Source organism: Pavona decussata, unplaced genomic scaffold (genome assembly GCF_977016875.1).
Source record: "Pavona decussata unplaced genomic scaffold, jaPavDecu1.1 SCAFFOLD_2, whole genome shotgun sequence".
NCBI classification, from domain to species: domain Eukaryota; kingdom Metazoa; phylum Cnidaria; class Anthozoa; order Scleractinia; family Agariciidae; genus Pavona; species Pavona decussata.
The window spans coordinates 2773093-2794769 of record NW_028145426.1 but is presented as its reverse complement, the minus strand read 5'-3'; the positions used below and the strand labels follow the sequence as shown (position 1 = coordinate 2794769).

The following is a 21677-nucleotide window of genomic DNA, read 5'->3' as shown; positions in this document are numbered from 1 at the left end:
TATTTATATTCTGGTTATGTAATCAGTAAGTGTAAGATTACGAAGTGTCCTCGTTTCATCAAGGAAACAGGGAGACAAACAGACAAAATGCTTTCCTAAATGAAAACTTTCAGTAAAAATTGACAATCAAACTTTTAATTTTTTTGTGAGGTAGATTCCCAATAACGCTCATGCATCAGCTCGACAAAGTCTGTAGCGTCGCGTGCCAGTGAGGATTTTACGCTTATGACCTTTCCTCTTCGCATTTAGATACGCAATCTGTCAGTCAAAGCGTAATTTCTTTGCCGTGAACTCTCCATTTTCCACCGTTTAAACTGTCGAGCACTTCTTAGAAGTTGTTCAAAAAGATTTTCTTGCTGCATATTAGCGTCTTGATGCGTGAAATCAACATGGCCGCCAATTTGAAGGAAAGCCTCTCTTTCTAGGCCCCAGATCGTGGCTATGTGACGTCACACATGCATGTAATGATGAGTTGGTCCCCTCCCTCCTGACATACGTGCAGATAATGGATACTGATTGGGCCATTTTTGTTGAAGACAATGACACGAAAAGAGGGCAAAAATATCCCTTCTAGGACAGAACAGGATTTAATCCAGGTTTAATAAATTTATTCATTACAATTTGTGACTACGATGAAGAAAAAAAAGGAGAAAAAAACCATGCCCGACCCAATCCTTGACGCGGTCTGCCCAAGGGCATCCCGCGTAATAAAAGTTGCGTGAATTATTTCAACAGTTTTATTTATTTATTTATTTATTTATTTATTTATTCATTCATTCATTCATTCATTCATTCATTCATTCATTCATTCATTCATTTATTTATTTATTTATTTATTTATTTATTTATTTATTTAGTTTTTATTTTGTTTTTGTTTTTTTATTTTTTGTAGTTATATTTATGGATTCCTCAACAGATGACAAAATCAGAGTTGTCTGAGACTGCAAAATACACACATTGATGTAACAAAATTTAATAATTTTAACAAAAAGACTTATCCAAAGTGTCGTAGTACCAAATAAAGTTCCAGGGGTGGATCCAGGGGGGGAGGTGGATTGGGTGGCTAGCCACCCCCCTCTTTAGGGTCGTTAAAGGTCAAAATATAAAAGGTAACCAAAGTATAACAACTGACCCGACGAGCGCTTCTTATGATGAAGAATGGAGCTGGGACACCCGCACACTAAAACAATGGACTGAGGCACAACATGACAAACTTCTCACATATTTGAGCTTTGTTTGCGCAAAGGAACTTTTGGAACCAATATGACCACTCGTTGCTGCTTTACAAGGCCATCTAGATGAATTATACCGGAAATGAAATTGAAAGTCGTCGTTCGAACGCCTGTACGAAGAGGTCTTAACTCTTTCAGAACTAGTGGGGTCTACTGAACAACGTCCGTGTATTTGCAGTAGATATCGGAATCGGGATAACACCCCAACAGATTCAGTGGTACAGTGCTGGCAGCGAACAGTGGCAATACCTTTACTCGGCATAATTTTCTGAGAACTGAAGTCTCGCTTTAGCAAACAAAAGTAGACCCATTACGAACTCTGTGCTCTCATTCCTACTGTAATCGTTACGAAGTCCAAAGAAGCCATGGATGTTGAATTGGTAAAGTACTGCAACAGAAGTGAGATCACGTACTGCGGCAACGTCCGCCAACCAACCTTTGAGAGTGACCTGTTTCGCTGGAACAATTACCGGAAGCGTCAAGCAGAGTCAGACAAAATTTCAGCAACCTGCCTTTTAGACACATGCTAATAACATGTTCTTTTCTAATATCCGAGAACTTACGATCCTTGCGGTGTTACAGAAGGGAAAGCACGGAGGCTGAAAGATCACTTCACGCGTGGCTGAGGAACGCAGTACGAATAATAGGTAGGTTTGCTTGTTTGTGACCACAGCCTACGTAAATATAATCTTACTCTACAAATATAGTACGATATTGTATTGTATTGTATTGTATTGCATTGCATTGCATTGTATTGTATTGTATTGTATTGTATTGTATTGTATTGTATTGTATTGTATTGTATTGTATTGTATTGTATTGTATTGTATTGTATTGTATTGTATTGTTGATTATAATCGTAAATTCCGATATCGTTCTGTCGCGTCAGCCACCCCCTCTTCAAAAATCCTGGATCGGCCCCTGAGTTCTCAAACTGAGACGCATACAAAGCAGTGATAGGCTGATCGGATCAGGGAACTTGCACTTTATTTTATCATTCCCTGTTTTTGCGGACAGCTCTATTTTTAACTAAAAATACAAAAATTAAGGCGATTCGACGTTGATGTAATAGCGAACACCATTATCAAGAAATATTGCCAGCGGCTGACCTTCACAACTTCAGTTGAATTTATTTCTTGATAATGTACATCGAAACATCGAATCGCTTTAATTTTTGTATTTTTAGTTAAATGTTTTTCTAAATCAACGATAACTCCTGTTTAGTAATTGAATGAATGTCAATTTAAAAGGCAGAAAAAACGTAAAAATAGATTTTAGCTTACATACATTTATGCATCGTGAATGTCAGGTGATCGTAGTGATAGTTAAGTTGTTGCTAGGTAACACTGATAAAGTATTTGTGCATTTTTGTAAGACCTGAATAAACAAAGTTCTTGTGTAATCTGTCTTTCTGTCCGCCTATTCCTTGAAGGCTGTCCAACGGTTAAGCTACTAGATTTAGACCTAGATGCCTGATTTATCACCAAGATATTTTTTTTTTACAATATGTTTGCTGATGACCGTTTTTTTTATGTGATGACGTCACTGAGAGCGTAGTCGTCACACGTGAGTGGATATAGGATTTTATATGAATATATATATAGAAATGATGAAGCACCGAGCTATTTATCGTCACGCGTTGTCAGAGTGTTGCGACGAGGTCAGACAGCTTGTATCGAAAAAAAAAGCTCCAGCGGATTCCGGATAAGCGTTATTTTCGCTTACAACAGCACTTCGTAAGTCCTTATTTCGCTCTTTCTTGTTACATAATTCGAGTTCATTTAGAAGTAGCTACTAGGTCACGAGCTAGGTTTGTGAGTCTCGAGTAGCAAACCATTTCGGTCATTATTATTATTCGGAAGATTTTTTAAGCCCCTTATCTGAACAAAATCATAAACTTTTTACTTATTTCATCTCGACCCATTGCAATAATGCGGCAGCCAAAAGACTACAATAGCTCTCAACAAATAACCCGCGAGACGGAGAAGTTAAGAGGTCAACTAAAATCCCCAAGTCTAACTCATGATAGAATTGCAGTACGGGCTGAGTGCTAGATGTTCTTTTTGAACGCTTCTTTTTTTTTTAGCTCTGGCCAAGGACCAGAAATGTTTTGTTGTTGTTTTTGTTGTTGTTGTTGTTGTTGTTGTTGTTGTTTTTGTCTTGTTTTGTTTTGTTTTTGTTTTTGTTTTTGTTGTTTTTGTTTTCTTGTCCAGTGGCTAGCAGTTACAAAGAGATGCAGTGGCGCCAGAAAGCGTCAAAATGCAAGCATGCAACCAAACCGTCCCTGGCTCCTGAGTAACTGTCAGTGTGGGTCAAAGTTCGCTATTAGTATAATGTTTCTTGACGGTACAGAAAAATAACATTCAACTGTAGTTGTTCGAGAGGTAAGAATCCGATTTTTATTACAAAAAAAGAAAGACTGACAAGCCGGACTAAATAGCTCTAGGCGTGCTGTAATTTGCCGAAACTCATTTAGCACAACTAACATCAACATTGTAGCAGAGGGCTACTATTGCTTTTAAAGCTCTGTAAGGCGTTTGTTGTATTGTTTTCTCTCCAATCAACACAAAATTTATTGTTGTAAATCGCTTATTCATATTTAAAAAATTGGACTGAAAACTTTAACCTTTGTCTCAGTCAATCTGCGATGTGAAACAAGTTACTGACTTGGAAGGACTCGGAACAGTTGTGTCACCTGACGGTTTCAGTTCTTGAATGTTAAGTGTTTTCTCAGTACTTCGAATCATTCACTTCATTCCAAAGGCATAAGGAAAAACGCTTCGACAAATAAGCGATGAGGTTATGACAATACTAGCATGACGTCGTTCCATTTCATCGTTTCTTTACACTAAACCTTAATTGAAAAGGATTGAAAGGGTCTTCTATCCAGACTCTTCTCTGCTTGTGAGACCTCCATACGGCTAGAGAATGTAAACGTATCTGTCCTTAGTGTCACCGTACTTTTTCTGTGAATTCTGTTTGCTCTTGTTGGTTAATTTTTTGCGAATTGCCTGATCTTTGTAGTCTATCTACTAGATATATCATTTTGTACTTTTTTTATTTCTTTACGCTTGTTTTTAAATCAGTGCTGGGTGAGAGAACCTTGTAAGAGACTGCGAGTCATATTGTTCTTTCACCTGCATTATGGCAACTTCTTTATACGCTATTTCCGATCGAGTTGCTGTGAGCCTCATTATGAAAGCGAGGCTGAGTGCAAAGCTTTTCAGAAGAAAATTAGTTTTGTTTGCATATTTTGGCCGTTTTTTACTAGAGGACGCATTATCCCGTCTGGGCAAACTTGGGCAAACATTTGTTATTCGTCTGGTTATTCGTCTCTAGTATAAAGACGGGCACAAGACGCTTTATGTGTCCGGACCGAATTATCTTTCGTTGTTCGTCTTGAACGACGTACAACGGAAAATACCTCAACCAGACGGACAATGTGTCTTGTGCCCGTCTTTATACTAAAGACGGATAACCAGACGAACAACAAATGTTTGCCCAAGTTCTTCCAGACGGATAATGCGTCCTCTAGTCTAGTATAAAAACGGCCATTTTCTCTTAGTCTCGCTTTCATAACGAGGTTTAAAGCAATTCGGAAATGGCCTATTAAAGAAATACTGAATCATACTCTCCCCACACACACACAACGCACACAGGCATAAATGTACATTCATCGATACTTATTACGGATACCTTGCATATGCCATGATGTGCACCAAGAGAAGTAATGATGTTCTTTTGTATGTAGAGTTTAGATATCGATACTGTTGGTGAGGAAGTTGTGAAAGAAGTAGAATGTAATTAATATAATATACAATTCAAGGTCGGTGGAAATTTCTCTTCGTCCTTCTGACGCAGAAAAGTGTGAAGTCACAGGCCTTTACTCTATACCTTATCCTGTTTTCTGAGAAAAAAAAATTCTATAACTAACAATCAGTCTACGTCATTCGAATAGGCCATTTTACAGTTGTGTGCTTAGTGACCTGGCCTTGGATTGGAAGCGAGGCTGGGGGTGACCTTGTTTTGATACAAACCTCACTGCTTTTCACATGTAAATGCAAACTAGTTAGCATAAGAAGAGTATAATCTACATATGAAAAGCAGCGAGGTTTGTAACAAAACAAGGTCACCCCCAGCCTCGCTTACAATCCAAGGCCAGGTCACTTAGCACACAACTGTAAAATGGCCTATTCCTCTTGCTCGGCAGTGTCCGGCATTTGAATGGAATCTTGAACATTTCAGCATTTGTCTTGAAATCTTTCCAAAAATGACGCGTTGACTGAAAAAAATAAAAAAAAATTTAACACTTGGGAAACAACTGTCATTTTTTTAAGTACTTAATGCTGTCATGTAAAGAAAAATTCATAGGTCTATACCACAGCGATGTTCAAAACTCCGCTCAAAATTTCAAAATACTGGTCACGCCTGGTTGATTGGAATCATGCCTTGCAGGAAAAAGCATCCTCAAATTGTTCGTAAGTTCTACTGGTAAGTTTTACTTTATATACAGGGCCAAAAACTTGACAATTTCAAGCGTGGCTTACTGTTTTAAAAACCATTTCTGATCGATATACAGTGTATATGCCCCGGTGGAGACAGTGACAACGTGACCGCGAAGAAATGTCACGCAATTTTTGAATTCGTGGAAAAACCACATAATATTACATGACGTAGATACAGTCTGGCTTCCCCGAAATGGCGACTTCCGATTTTTCGTATTGATCGTCCGGTACTAAAGCTTGAACCCTTGGAAGTCGGTTTGTTTATTTCGCAGAGCCATCGTTTATCGACTCAAATATTTAGCTGTGTTCTGCATTTGAGCTGAAGAAGATGTAAAATTTTACCACTGAAGCAAGAATTGTCACTGACACAACCAGCCGGTAAGTGCTTTTAAAATTAACTAACTGTACTTCATAATGCGCTGTCCAGATTTTTTAAGCTTATTTTGCTTGCTAGTATTATCTACTTTTCCTTGCTGAATATTTGAGCTGAGAGTCTTCACAAACTAAAGCAAATCCATTAAATTGTTAGAAATATACACAATTTAATTTGGCAAGATTTCCGCACGCGCGCTCCATACATACGGAAATTAAATAATTGTTATTCTTGTTAAATATTATGCAAGCTTATACATTTTGCGACTAAAAATCTATTCACGCTTGGCGTTTTTGGAAGAGGGTTAGTGTGGCAGTGATGCATGTATAATTTATGTTTGGGCTGTGCGGACTTAAACTAATACGATATCGAAAGCATAACAAATTCGATTTCAGTTTTTCTTAGCGCTTATCGTGTTTTGAGGCAAGTCGAGGGCGGATCTTTTGATAGTTTTGTTTGAATATTCAATATTCTGTTCAACTCGATTTGCGTTCCCTTTCACGTTACCACATTCACGTATATTTTGACAGAACAAATGGAAACTTTTCGCTATTACCTAGTCCCTCCCCTCTCAGGATACCTTAATCTTATTTTATCTTTTCTCCAGGAGGGTAGGGGTAGTGCTGGGGTATTTAGGTCTGAACTACATTCAAATCTCAGTCTGCTGTTGACCACCTTCCCAATATTTAACAGCCCTGTCTTCACAGATAACAAGTTTTCTTGTTTCTATTTCAATTCCATCCATTCAAACACGTTGCCATTAACAGCCATCTCTGTGCACTGACCAGTGTATTCTGCCTGCAGATGATGGCTCTTCACAGGATATGCACTTAATTAAGATTTGAGAGTTTACTCATAGCACAAGTGTACCTGCCAACTTTTTCTGACTCAAAGGCATAAGATTTTTATCCTGGGAGTTCCAGGATTTTTGAAGATGACACAGCTAAATCTGAAGATTTCCATAGACTTCCAAAGACGCCCGAAGATTTCTAAAGAAGTTCCGTATAATTCTGAAGTTCTACAGAAAATGATTATGCTCTATACGGACCTTCAAAAATCAGAGATTTCGAAGAAAGTATTGTCATTTACTCATTTTTCAGGGGCTTTTTGTTTTTTGCATTGGTTTGAGTTAACATACTTTTTGAAAGTGTGTCAGTTAGGTCTGTAAATATTATAACTCATATTTTTCAACCAGGTGTGAGAAATAATTTGGTCTTTAAGCATGAGCTGGTGGTTATCCTGCCATTAGTTTACATACAGTTTGAACTGTTGTACATGTACCACAACACAATATTAAACTTTGTGTACTAGCTGCTGCTTTTGCATGCAAAAAGTTTTTGAAGGTTTTTAGTAGTGCTACTTATATCTCTCAGGAATGCTCTTACATAAAAATTATGGCCAGCTAGGTAAGGATTTCTTCAGGGGACTGTGGACCATTCAACATCGGCATATGTTTCGAACACAAAAAGTAAAAACTAGAAAAGCACTCAAAAATTTGGCGTGGCAAAAAAGGCATATTTGGTTCTGAAATGGGCTCTAAAGCAGAGAATGGTTTTGATCTTTTCTGGCCAACATACTCCAAACCAAAATTCTGAGGGGTACCCCCTGGATTTTCCCATGACTTATATAATTTGTAAACTTATTGTTACAGCAAAGTGACACAATGGAAAATCATTTCAATAAGATGTTAAACAGTCTGATTGAGATCTGCATTGTGGTTGGTATGGATCAGGACACAGGTCTTGTACCGTCTTCTTCATCAGAGGTACCTTAAAAAATGATTGATATCAGAAATAAGACAGTCAGATTTAAGACAGAAAGTCAAAGTAGACAGGCAGGCCTTCTCCAAGCTTTTAGATAGTAGGGAAAGGGAAAATGAACGCAGATACAACAGTAGAATGCATGGGAAGTGAGTGAAGTTCTTTTAAAAGGAGGGTGCCTACTTTTGCTACTGTGCATACGTTCTATGCATCTCGCGATGGTCTGAGGAAGTCAGGTTTCTTAACATGGTACCTTCTAAAACAGATATTTTTGTGCGGTTTATAACTATGTGGGAAAAGCAGGTCTTGGAAAGGGTTATTAAAATCTGAAAAGAAAAGTAGAGGTAACCATGCATTTTTCAGAGATAATTAAGCTTCAATTTGGGAAAAATTCCATACATTATTTTGTATTTTGGCACTTTTTATAATTATTATTGCTTAATTAGCTCTGAAAAATATGTGGTTTCCCCCCAATTTTCTTTTTGGATTCCAAAAGCCCTTGCTTTTCCTGCGTAGTCATAAACTGCCCCAAAAAACTTTGGTTTTAGTAGGCACCATCCTTAAGGGGTGCAATTTGTTTTCAAATTCTCCTGCTAACAGTTACATAGAGAGGATGACAGAAAAACCTTGTAGACAAGCTGGCTGACAGATAAGAAATTTTTGTACAGTAAATGGCTTTTTTATAAGTGAAATTTGAAGGGGAAGTTTTTCATATTAGTGAACTCAAATTACATTGTATTGTTTTAACTTGCAACACTCTAATTGCAAAAATTAAACTCTTGTTAAACTGAACTTTCAGCAAGGAAATGAATTATTTTACACAGTGGGATGTCTGGATTTTGATTCCTTTTTCTCCAATAATCTCTCAATAGTCGATGAGGAGAAATGCATCTAGAGGCAATAACACTGATTCCCGCCTCTTATCAACCATGTTTGATACAAGTGTGTTGGCAGCAATATCAGGGCAGACGGCCTCATTTCCTCACACACCATATGAAGTTGATGGTAAGCAGTTCTTATCTTAATGGGGCTGGGATTGGGTTAGCTTGGCATTCTCACCACAAAACCCCAAACCTGTTTCAAACAATACTGGTATATCAAGAATAATCTACAGTTGTAGCCAAGTTAAATTGTGACTCTTCATAAACAAGGTAATACTATACTTCCCTTACTCCCCTCTCCCCCACCCCCTTTCAACGTTGTTCCTCACACTTCTGCTAGCCAAACTTGCAAACCGACATTGAGAGGGCAAGGTGATGAGATCCATCCCAACAATCATGACTAAGACTGTACATGTAGCTCTTGTCAAATTATAACGTCTCCCATGTATAGACACTGCTTCTCTAAACCATGATTGAAATTTAGTACAAGTAGCCCTCTTCAATAAGAGCTCCCTCCCCTTCCTTCCCCTCCCCTCCCCTCCCCTTCCCTCTCCTTCCCCTTTGTTTGCCCTGCTAGCTAAATGGAAATGGTAATGAGACAGTATAGAATATGTTACTATTTGGGAAAGGATTAGAAATTTCAGAGGGTTGAGATGATCTCAGAAGGTAAAAAAACTGAAGAGAAAGTACCGGTATGCAAACTACATTCGGAAATTTCCAGAGGAGCAGGGAGCTTTAGAAAAAACTCCCTTGCATGGGGATACATGTATGAATATTTTTCTGGAATTAAGCATTGTTTCTGCACAAAGAGTAGATTAGCATCATTGGAAATGTAATGTGATTTAATGTGATGTTTTGTGAGTACATTTTACAGAGTAACTAGACAAAATATTACATATATTGTTATCCTACGAGACCTGTGATAACAGCTTTGTACATCAATAATCATGTTACTTTGTTGCTCATGTGCAAGGGTTATAGTACAAAAGAAAATGACCATCTGGCTTCAATTTTGGAAAAATTAAATGTTAATTAAGCATCATGTAAGTGCCCCTCGCAAAAAGCAATGTTTTTCAGTGAAAGGGAGAATCTGACAAAAAAATGTTGCTTTTTTGCAGGAAATCCATTCTACCTCAATGATAGCATTTTGTGTAGTCCACCCAAAGGAGGAACAAGACGTCGCCGAGGATCATTAATGCCAGGCAGACTGAAGCCAGCAGTAGAATTACCATTAGCACAAGATGTGATCAACAGCTTGCCCCCACTTTGCTTTCCTGGTAAGATTTTAATTTTACAATGGGCATTTAAAAATGCCCATTCTAAATGTTTGACCAAAACCTACTGAGAGTTCTTCTTCTTTCTCCAGAAGCAACAGAACAACTACGTGGAAATGTACAATGGTGGCCCAAATCCAGTCAATGCAAACGATGTGCATGTATTTCTTTATCTCCAGGGAGGAAAACACATACGGGATCATAAATTAAAATAACCTTCCCTCCCCCACCCCCTACCCTCAGTCTTCTGCACGGATGTTTTTTGAGCTTGTCCCATATTCCTCACTGAATGACCGACATTGCAAAATAGCCTGCAAGCAAGCTCTTTAACTGGGGTCTCACACAAGACATATTTGGGGCGCGAGTGGCGCGCAAGCAAGCCTCAAGAGCATTGGGGCCAAACTAGTATGTCTCGCATCAGACCCCAATTGGAGAGCTTGCTTGCAGGCTAATTGGGGAAGGCATTAATTCTACATATATGTGATGGCCCGTAGGGTGTGTGCACAGGACAATACCACTTTGTCCTCTTTCAGTCTTATTTTGAAGTTATGGGGATCCATCGGCCTGTTTTCAGTGGTGGAAAAACATTGATATTGAGAAGGGAAATGGGATTGCATTGTCAAGCTATGAACTTCAACTGTGAAATTTGGAAGTGTTTTTTAGTAGCCGTTTAAATTAACTTTATTTTCTACTTTTTAATGGTGTTAATTGTATAGTACATCTGTTACAAACAGTGTCATCTTTGCTATTAACTTTGCAGATGGTGGTTTCGTGTCCAAGAAAAGAAAGCCTGTTTTTTGCCATTCACTTGTCTTGACTGATATCGAGGGTAGGTTTTGGAACAACCGAACATGGTGCTTTGTTACACAGAACATAAATGATTTATAAGTTACAATAAACGTTTTCTTTAATTTTCAATGGAGCAAAAATTAGTATCGTAACAATGCCAATTTACAATTAAAGGGACGTTTAATAACAGTGTAGTCTAAAATTTCGACTGCCCATCGTGGAAGTGCCCGGAGGGTGTTAGCGTGATCAGATCGCTGGCATGTGCGATCTACACACCACATAGGATAATAACACTAATAATAACATAACTCCTGTACAGGTCAAAGCCCTGCATGATCATACAATCGTACAATCGTACAAATCTGTGTTAGTGGCTCTGGCTGGTCAATACTGGTCCTGTCAAAATATTAACAAATGTTCTCTGGCCAAGTTATAAAAAGAAATCTGAGCCTTCGGCTGTCAAACTACAGCCTTCGATGGACAAACTGGAATAAACAACGAATGTAAAATATATATACAGAAAAGGGTGAGGCTAAAATAACAAAAGGAAAAATGCAAAAATAAAAGGCGTAAATCAAGTAGAACATTAAAAGAAAAAAGAATGGAGTAGTGATAAGGGAGGGGCTTGGAATTATTGTCAGCATGTTTGATAGCGAAAGTGTGCCAAGATTCTAGTGTTTTTCGCGTACGGAAAGAGCCTTTGTCAATCACTTGTAAGTTGTCAAAATCAATCTAGTGTTCAAATGTCCAAGCATGTTTCGCAATGTTCGAGCCGCTAGTGCACATCTTAACATTCCTGAGAATGTACCCAGTACATAAGTACATATACAACACTCGCTGTGAAACATTTTCTTAGCTTAAGTTAGCACGAAAATCTCTCGAAAGTTGCCACAAAGAGCTTAGTGTTTTAACCCACCACAACATATTGTAGTTTTCAGCAGTCTGATTGGTCCTCTACTCAAAGAATTTGACCTCTTAAACCATCACTACCTTATTTGGAAAGCCTCGTTTCCATTAAGAAATCGCAAAATCTGACTTACCTCTGTTCTCGCCTTTCCTCATTTTTCCTTCCGGTAGATTCCCCTTTTATACAACTCGATTTTGTGAAATGGTTTTTTTAAAAACCATTTCACATTTAAAAATATGTAAGAGCTGTAAGATTTTTTGTTTGTTTGTTTGTTTGTTTACAGGTAACCGCACGTATTGTACATGCCTGACATTCTACAGAGAGTTCTTTTTCAGGGAGGTAGGCTCATTGCTTTGTAATTGCCACTGCCGATTGACTTAAGAGAATAAGCTGGTTATTAAGCGCACATGAGCGCACATGCCTTTCGTTGAGCGGTTGTTGAGTATGTACATTGTCTCTCAAAGTCATTACTTTTACCTGTTTTACAAGATATTTTCCGGACAGGAACCACTGCCAGTGTATAACTTATCTTAAATTAACAACTCTGTTTAGTCACAAGATCAAGGTCCCCCTGGCAAATATGAATTGTATTTCATGGACGAGAAAGCTGACGAAGAAGGTGAGATTTCTCATTGATTAACTCAGTTATGGAATGATCACATTAAGGACGGTGCCTACTAATGCAGAAGAATTTTTTCGCAGTTTATGACTTTGCGGAAAAAGCAGATCTTGGCAAGGGCTATTGGAATCCAAAAAGAAAATTGGGGGTAAACACGCATTTTTAGAGATAATTAACCAACAATAATTCTAAAAAGCAGTAAAATGCAAAGCAATGTATGGCATTTTTCCCAAATTGAAGCTTTATTATCTCTGAAAGATGCATGGTTACCCCCAATTTTCTTTTTGGATACCAAGAGCACTTGGTTCTGCTTTTGCCGCATAGTCTTAAACCGCGCAAAAATATCCCTGTATTAGTAGGCACTACCCACGGGAAACCCGAGTATCTTGTGATGCGCAAAACGTATATGTAGTAACAAAAGTTGGCACCGTCCTTAACTGAGCTGGCAATTTTTGCTCCTTAAGGTGAAAACGTCTCTTTGTCACGATCATATACCAAATTCCGAAAGCTTCAACCGCGACAACAAAACGGCTCTTCAAAAATGGATTCACGTTCGTTTTTCAAGTTATGGATAAGGGTGTTAGTTTCTTAAGAAACTACACTGCTGCGTCCGTGGGTAGTAGTGAGATCGGATATTTGGTTTATCAACAGAGTTTTCTAACTAAAGGTAAACTGGCCACCGTAAAGAGATTCGAGTGCTGACGTTTTGAGCGTTAGCCCTTCGTCGTAGTTTAACTATGACAAAGGGCTAACGCTCAAAACGTCAGCACTCGAATCTCTTTACGGTGGCCAGTTTACCTTTAGTTAGAAAACTCTGTTGATAAACCAAACATCCTTTTTTAACTACAATTTTGCTTATTTCGTTTTGTAAAATGTGGGTCAACTACCAAGGGGGACCTGCAGAATTCACAGCAATGTCATTTAAATTCAGGTACAGATAATTGCGTTTTAGAAAGTGTTTTTTTTTTTGTTAGCAGTACCATTTTACAAAACGAGAGAACTGGTTACAAAGTTTATAGCGATTGGAAAGAGGAGCCAAGACGTTGTGGCTAAATTACCTTCAAACAAATTACTTTCGTTCAAACGATTTTTTGCGTGAAGCTCTCGTACTATGGAAATGCTCCAACGATTCGTATGCAAAATGGAAGACTTTGGAATACGACATAGCAAAACGATTAGTACTTGATACGTTACCGTTTGCCATCTTCAAGACTGAACAATAAAACTAATCAAACCAGAAAAGGTATCGATTTATTTTGCGGGAAAGGAAGTTCAAGAGGGGAAATGTTTTGCCTAGTTCTGCAGCTACGTTAAAGGGTAAGTATCACAGGGATTTTGATCTTTTGTGCTGAAAATGGCGCGACAACACCTTCACTTAGGGCGCGTTTTTTTATCCAAAATTCTGGAATGAGAATGCTTGGTACGGAATGCTAGGAATAATTCGGATTGTCTGCATAAAAAAAAACCCGTCGGTCCTGGCCGAGTAAACATTGCGTAACAAATATGGTGGCCGACGAAGAGGCTGCCATCAAAGCCGTTATCGCAGCAATTTTCCTCGTACTTTTGGTACAATGAAATTAGAAACAATGTTTCATTTTGCCCAAAAGTGTAACCTGATTTTTTCTCCGGTAGAGACGTATTTGAATCCGCAGCGCTCATCTCGCCGTCCGCCATCTTGGATTTTCATTCGCAACATTCTGTTCATTCTGCCCCTGGGAGCAGAATGGATGGAATGGCATTCTATCCATTCCGGAATAGGAATGCGAATAGAAAAAACGCACGCATTTTACAGTCTGCCCATTCTCATTCCAGAATTGTGGATAAGAAACGCGCCCTTAGTTACAAAATAATTCTAGAACAGCCAGAAAAAGAAATCAACTGAATTCTTGATAGGAACAACTCATGACCTGCTCTTGTGCATTTTGGAGACGATAAGGGGAGAACTTGAAAGCAGTTAGCCTAACTTTTTTCAAGTTGCAGTCCATTCCAACCCAGTCCATCTGTGGCCAGGAGATACTTATTGATAGTCTCAGTACACTGGGATGACAATCTTCAACAAGTTTGAGTAATATTTTTTGGCGGGTTTCTGTTGATAAAGAAACGTTTTGGAGTTTTTGATATAACACCAAATTCCCGTGTTATTAACATTGCTACAATTTACAGCCTTGCAGGATTCTTCTTACGCAGTCTGTTATGTTCCTACGTGCTGTTGTTTAATTTCCAAATGGCCTTACTTCAACCTTATGAAGGACTGCCTATCCAGGTGAGATACACTTTCACTGCGTAGCTTTTTTTGAGGGGGGGGGGGGGGAATGGAGTGTTTGTTTGTTTGTTTTTATTCGATCGTGATGTAAATGAGTAGATGGCGGTATTGTCTGTGAAAGAGACTGAACAAGTTGGAGTTGTGGAGCCACGAAAACAATCTTGGAAGCCGAGAATTGAATAGGAAGGGATAGCAAATTGAAACGTCTTTCAATCACAGCTCGTCGTTGATTCAAAGACTTTGAAGTTACCAATTAAGGGTACGTTAGTTCACGTTGTTTTTTCGATTTGTTAGTTTACATATACTGATCCGGAAAACTCTCGTCGCAAATCATTGCAAGCACATCAGTTGGCTTGACCTACCACTACAATATTACATCGCACCAATCCCCAACAATTACTCACTAGAAGTAGTGGTTTTCTAATACCAGGAAGTGCAAAACTCAATGAGTACTCGAGGGGTAGAATACGCTTTATCAAGTTCTTTTTATTGAAAAGATTGGTTGTAACTAGCGAAATTCTTCGATAGATACGGAGTGCATTACTTGTAAAACAAATAGATTGTCTTTGAAATATTCATTTTATTACAGTCTGCTGCCACAAGTGACAACAAGTGATGCACGCAGCTTCAGATTGGCTTTAATGCGGTTTGTATCTCAGCTGGCCATGGTACCAGTGCCCCCGTCCGGCTCTCTTGGGATGGTATATTTTTTGTTGTTGTTGTTGTTGTTTTTGTCATTTTTGTCATTCATTCATTCGTTCGTTCGTTCGTTCATTATCACTCATTCACGTTCATTCGTTCATTCATTCATTCCTTCCTTCCTTCCTTCCTTCCTTCCTTCCTTCCTTCCTTCCTTCCTTCCTTCCTTCCTTCCTTCCTTCCTTCCTTCCTTCCTTCATTCATTCACTCATTCACGTTCATTCATTCATTCATTCATTCATTCATTCATTCACGTTCATTCATTCATTCATTCATTCATTCATTCATTCATTCATTCATTCATTCATTCATTCATTCATTCATTCAGTCATTCATTCTCACTCATTCATTCATTCATTCATTCATTCATTCTCACTCATTCATTCATTCATTCCTTCATTCACGTTCATTCATTCATTCATTCATTCATTTATTCACGTTCTTTCATTTATTCGTTCATTCATTCTCACTCATTCATTCAGTCAGTCAGTCAGTCAGTCTTTCATTCATTTGCTTACTCACTCGGTCCTTCTTTCTTCCTTCTTTTACGTAGTAGTTCTTCCGTCCATTGTCATTCTAACTCACTTACACATTCATTATTTTTCATTCACCCACGTTCTTCCCATTACAGACTCACTCTCTCGTCGTTTTTTGTTATTGTTTGTTTGGTTGTTGTTGTTTTGTTTTGTTTTTTCACCTTCATTTGGTTATTTTTTGTACTCATACACTGTAGTACTTCACTCTTTCAAACACTCACCCACTCAGCTGTTTGCGTTTTCTTTTCCACACTCACCCGAAGTCTCAATCATCTTTGCTTTCTTTCATTCAATCGTTTCTTTTGTCTTTCCTTTTTAATAATAAGGGCATATTTACACAGTTTTCCATTATTGTTATTATTTGAAAAAAAATATCTGTCTCACTCTTCGTATTGTCATGTCCACGATTACAATAACTGTGCTGTAATTGTACTTGTAGGAATTCACGTTGTGTGGTGTTAAACATCTTGTGCGGCCCGCTGAAGATCCGGGTAACTAGACATATTATACTTATATTCTTGTTCTACTTTGTAAACTAAAATAAGTAAAGTTTGATCATAAATTTTGGGGCAAGTAATTTATGGTAAGGTACTATATAGTCATCCACATAACCCTTACCCTAACCCTAACCGTAACCCTGATCCTACAATTCTTTGTCTTATCTCTTGTTTTAATTCTATATTTCTTTGTAGAAACCAGGATTATAGACATGGAGCTCCATTTTCCTTTCCTTTACTTCTCTTTGGATGACATCCTTTTGTTGATAGGCTGCATTCTGACCCAGCAGCGGATTGTTTTCATGTCATCCTCATATTCCCTCCTCACTCCTATTGTCGAGGTTTGTATCCCATCTTGGTACTGTTGTATTATCTCAATAAACTCGGTACCCAAGGTGTCTATGTCTGGTTCCTATTTACGTTCTAGCGCTCCAGTCAGTGATAAATTACGAAAGGTTTGCTTAATAAACACTTGATTTATTTATTTTGTTAGGTAGATACTGGTGTGTGCGTGTTTTTGTCTCTGTTGTGTTTGTTGTCTCCTTTCTCTGTGTTTGCCGGTCACAATATTGTACTTTATTTCATGTAAATTGGCTTCCTTGTTTTTTAACTCTCAAGTTATTTTAGGAAGCCAGTACCCTTTTTCTATTTCGTTGTACGTTTTATGTTATTTCAGCTGTAGTGCTCTGTAGGGGTAGAATAAAGTTGTTGTTGTTGTTGTTGTTGTTGTTTATGTAAAATTTGAAAACAGCGAGATTAAGATTCCGAAAAATGGTTAGGACGGACCTTCATCTGGACCCTACCCAATCTGGTATGAGTGATCTTATCAGACATCTGCCAGCCTGATAGTTCCCCCGGTCATGAGACACACACGTGTTGTCCTACCACGTTAAGGTGCCAGTCTCGGTGATCAGGGCCACCCAACGGCGTATTTCGGGTGGATATCAGTTTGGATAACCTTAATCGCCTACGAAATTCGGATTTAGTAGTATAGAAAATCTACAGTTTTCTTTGACAAAAGGTCAGTTCAAAATTTCATATCACTGGAAACTAATTCCTTTCGTTTTCGAAGGTGAAATATGTCGTTAAAAATGTGAAAAAAGATCAGCTACAAGCAGCTGCAAAAAGGTTGATACACTATCAGCATTTTCTTATTTCCTGCAAAGAACGCACTCTAAAAGGCCAATGAACAATGCAATACCCTCCAAGCCCTCCTCTTCCCCTTTCAATGTTGAGGCTTGCTTGATTGAATGCCGTTGCGGATTTCGTACAACATTGATAAGGGGGGAGGGGGGAAACAAGTAACACCATGGTAAGCGTCTAAAAAGTACCAAGTAACAGAGAGTATCTCCACTTAATTTTTTTTTCTGCAATTGCTTGTAGCATCTTCGTTAAATCAACATTACCTTGTAAATTCATGGAAAATTCCCGTTCATTTAACTTTTTAGCTAAAGCATCCGAAAAGATCAATCTGTGTTAGCGTACACAAGCATGTATTTTAAAGGGTACAAGACGATCTGGGAACACAGAAGACAATTTGCTCAATTGTTCTCGTTGGGTGACCCAGAATAGTGAAGTGTTGAAATTGTAATCCGTGTACGTTCTTTGTACACACAGAGCTTTTTCACTTTCATCCAACCGTTTACTTGGAGTTGGACATATGTACCGATTCTTCCCAGGTAAGTAGTCATTTGTTAAAAGTGTTAAGTAACTTACGTGCAGTGTATATGCAATAACTCCCTTCGATGGCAACATAGTTTACGGCATCACATGAAATACTCCTCATCAGCTTTCATTTAACTTGTCACAGTTTATAATCTCACCACGGACTGGGTGGTTCATTATATAAGTCAAAGTTTCCCTCTGCAGCGCAAATAGATGAATAATGAACCTTACTCCAGTCAATCTAAGAATGAGCATTATGAAACTGGACAGATACCTGATCAGTTTTTTAAATAAAGTAACATTTATGCAACCAGTACATGCTTGTAATTGTGGTAAGGTTTTTAGGAAAAATATGTGGAGAAAAATTGAAACCTTTTTTTTTTCTTTTCCAGCGCCCTACTCGATTTAGTGGAAGCCCCCGGTGCATTTATCATGGGTTGTCATGCGCAGCACAAGACTCAGATACAAAGAGTTGTCAAGGAAATGGACGAGGTCATACAGAATTCTCACTTGTTCTTACAACGTTTCCCTTGTTATCTTCTTTCTTTCCTTCTTTCAGTGACCGATAAAACAATCTGTAGCGAAAGAACACTACAGTTGCCTTGCAAACAAAACGTAAAGAACAACAAAATCGCAAATTGTTCCGCCGTATACTAATAATAATGGTTGTTTACTGTTTATTTTTTTACACCTCTTTTAGTTCATTGACGTAAGGGTTTTTTATTATTTGATTTGTTTATTTATTCTTTTCAGCCCCAGTTTTGTTATTCCTCACAAAACAAGACAAATAGTTATAGGCCGTTATGCCGGCTGGCATGTACGGCAACAACAAAGGTCTTCCAATGCTGTCTGTTTTTGACCAGCTTCTCAAACTGACCCGGCGGTGGGTCGTGGTCTTAAGGTCTGCCTCCGCAGTTTGCCGCCATATATTCTTGCGCCTTCCACTCTTGCGTCTGCCTTCTGGTGTCCAGTGACGTGCTCTCTTAGTGATGGAACTAGTCTCCTTTCTGTCGACATGGCTAAACAAGACAAATACTGATTCCCTAAATTAGTTGGAGCTTGTTCTAGGTACTTTTTTAGTGTTCTTCTATTGAAATCGTCTTTTATTGCATATCCTTCAGCTGTCCTGCATAGTAATAGCTGACATTGACGAGGGAACAGTAACGTTTCATCCAAATGCAAAAATTCCACGACTGCCAACATATGTAACGGACATGTACAAATTCAGGTATTGGTTTGAATCATTAACATGTTTTTAACTTTTGATCTGGAAATATATTGGAAATATATTTTTGCGATGATACCTAGAACCAAATGCGGTAGATTTTTGTTGCCTATGAAGTGGGTTTTTTTTATATAAACCACCTTGATACATGTATGTCCATAAACTCTGGCCAAGTCTAGTCCTACATCTCGTTTACATCTGTATTAATTTTGTGATCATCGGGGAGCGACCTGCACCGTTTGCAACGTCTTACATTATTGGTCAAGAGAAGAAAACAAACAACAGAACAATGCAGCTGCAGATTATCAGGGTCCAGTGAAAATAGAGCTTTAATTCAAAAGGTGCCTACCTACTGATCAACGGAAGTAACGCAACAGTAGTTGACAAAGGCACTGACAAACTGTTTGCAACAGTGTCTAGTCTCGTTACCATCAACTGACAATCCCCAATTCACTTGACTCTGACGAAGACTTGCACTCAGGTTGTCGAAACGTTAGTCAATGTCACCTCAAACAGTCCTTTTCATGACTACCACTGTTTGGTTTATCAACAGTGTTGATAACCTTAGGTAAATTGGCCATCGAAAAGAGATTCGACGGCTGACGTTTCAAGCATTAGCGATTTGCTCTGACGAAGGGCTAACGCTCGCAACGTCAACACTTAACTCTCTGTACGGTAGCCAATTTATCTTTAGTTATCAACTCTGCTGATAAAGCAAATATTCGTTTCTACTCCCCACCGACGCAGCACCGTGGTTTCTTTTGAAAATAACCTCCTTATCCACTTTTCACGACAACACTTACCCGGATGATCATAATTTACCTACTTTCGACAGCGATAGAGAATAGTGTATATAACGGACCAAGGGGGAAATAGGTGTTCTAGAGAGGTAGCGGCTTATTAGGAGGATTTTCATTGTGTTAATTTACAAATCATTTTTACAGGATGAAAAACGCAAACCTTAATTTTGACAGGCTGCTTCTTCAAAGGTATGACAAATTCTAATTTCATTTTCCCCGGGTCCCAGGCAGGACTACTTCAGTAATAGTTGATTTCCTTTCGTAGACAAACCTTCTTCACTTTAGAAGAATTGCAACGGGAACGAGAAATGTTTATGAGAAAGTTTCAACAGCTTGTTTTGGCATGTGAGTAAGCGTTCAAGTATTTTTCATTATTGCTTCACCACGTATTTATTTCCTTCGTTTATTTTCTTATATCACTCTTTACTTCAGCCACACTGGAGATGATGCTACGAATGTTTAGGTAAGTGCTGTACGTACAACATCCATGCAGCATTCTCACGTCGACTTCCTTTTGCATTGAATTCACTCAGTTAAAGGGACTGTCACCCCCAGGCGCATGCGCGCGTTGATGAGAAGTACTTTGAAATGGTTGGCCCAACTTTTTCAAATACCGTCGAAGAATTCAGGAAGATTTTTCATGTGAATCGCGTTCATCTTCGAAAAGTTATCTGAATTTTTTTTATTTTCAAACGTTCTTTAGTAATTACAGAAGCTGTTGCGATAATCTGAAAAGCAAAACGTCCGCGACTAGTTGTATGCAAATTAGTCTTAACCGGAATCTACTGCGCATGCGCCCCGCTGACTATTTTAAAGCATTTTATGTAATTTTTAAAACACGAGCAGCAGTGTTTTATCGGGATTTGCGCCTCGTGGTTTTAGACCCGATAAAACACGAGCTGCGAGTTTTTTGAACGGCTTCAAAAACATTCCTGGAAAAGCGTGTGTCAAGAAAGTTCATAACAATGATGCGTTTGTGAACGTTGGAAATTAGCATACGAGAAACAACAAACAACAACAATTTATTCTGAGAAAAGACAAATTGCAATATTACATACCCACAATTAGCAAGGGCTATTCGAGGTGGGTAGCATTTACAGTTGTTTGCAAGCTCAAAAGGAACAGAAAAACATTAAACACCGCATACTAATAAGGAGGAGGTTTTATAGGGTTTTAAAACCACTGCACGTGATGTTTTATCGACATTTGATAGGTCAATGGGCTTATGAATTATTAATGACTTTTCGAAATAGCTATCGACTTTTACCACACCTCACTTTTTTATCGCATTTCTGGTTTTTTAGTGCTTTTAAAACATTTAACTGTATTTTTCATTTTCAGCGACATGAAAACTTTCATTGTCCAACAGGGAGATGTGAGTTTCTTTTTTGTTTTTGTTTTTATGAAAGTGGAATATATGAAATCAGAAGTATATAACCCCATGCTTCTGATGAAATTCATCCATTTGAACTGCGGGTGAAAGAATGAATAAGTATGAGCATCGCAATTATGTACGCAACTTATGCAGTTTCGAAAAGAATGAGTGGATTCGAACCCTTGACCTCTGCAATACCGGTAAAGTGCTCTACCAACAGAGCTATTAAGCCTACTGGGAGGTAGTATTTTGTAAATTCGTAATATATACCCGTTGT

At 38.4% G+C, this 21677-nt stretch overlaps 1 protein-coding gene across 1 annotated transcript in view; it reads left to right on the top strand.

Moving 5' to 3' along the window:
- The first annotated feature begins 5461 nt into the window (after positions 1-5461).
- The window catches only part of LOC146490029 (DENN domain-containing protein 3-like), a 38992-nt gene continuing 22776 nt past the window's right edge, over positions 5462-21677 (top strand). Inside the window, exons 1-18 of the mRNA XM_085124219.1 lie at positions 5462-6115; positions 7762-7875; positions 8743-8875; positions 9870-10028; positions 10786-10854; positions 12005-12060; positions 12274-12340; positions 14504-14603; positions 15193-15304; positions 16278-16329; positions 16531-16676; positions 17953-18014; positions 18393-18492; positions 19122-19228; positions 20170-20214; positions 20291-20370; positions 20458-20488; positions 21367-21400. Coding sequence (XP_084980345.1) covers positions 7774-7875; positions 8743-8875; positions 9870-10028; positions 10786-10854; positions 12005-12060; positions 12274-12340; positions 14504-14603; positions 15193-15304; positions 16278-16329; positions 16531-16676; positions 17953-18014; positions 18393-18492; positions 19122-19228; positions 20170-20214; positions 20291-20370; positions 20458-20488; positions 21367-21400 — 1455 coding nt within the window. The 5' untranslated portion in view covers positions 5462-6115; positions 7762-7773. The remainder of the gene's footprint in view (positions 6116-7761; positions 7876-8742; positions 8876-9869; positions 10029-10785; positions 10855-12004; positions 12061-12273; positions 12341-14503; positions 14604-15192; positions 15305-16277; positions 16330-16530; positions 16677-17952; positions 18015-18392; positions 18493-19121; positions 19229-20169; positions 20215-20290; positions 20371-20457; positions 20489-21366; positions 21401-21677) is intronic.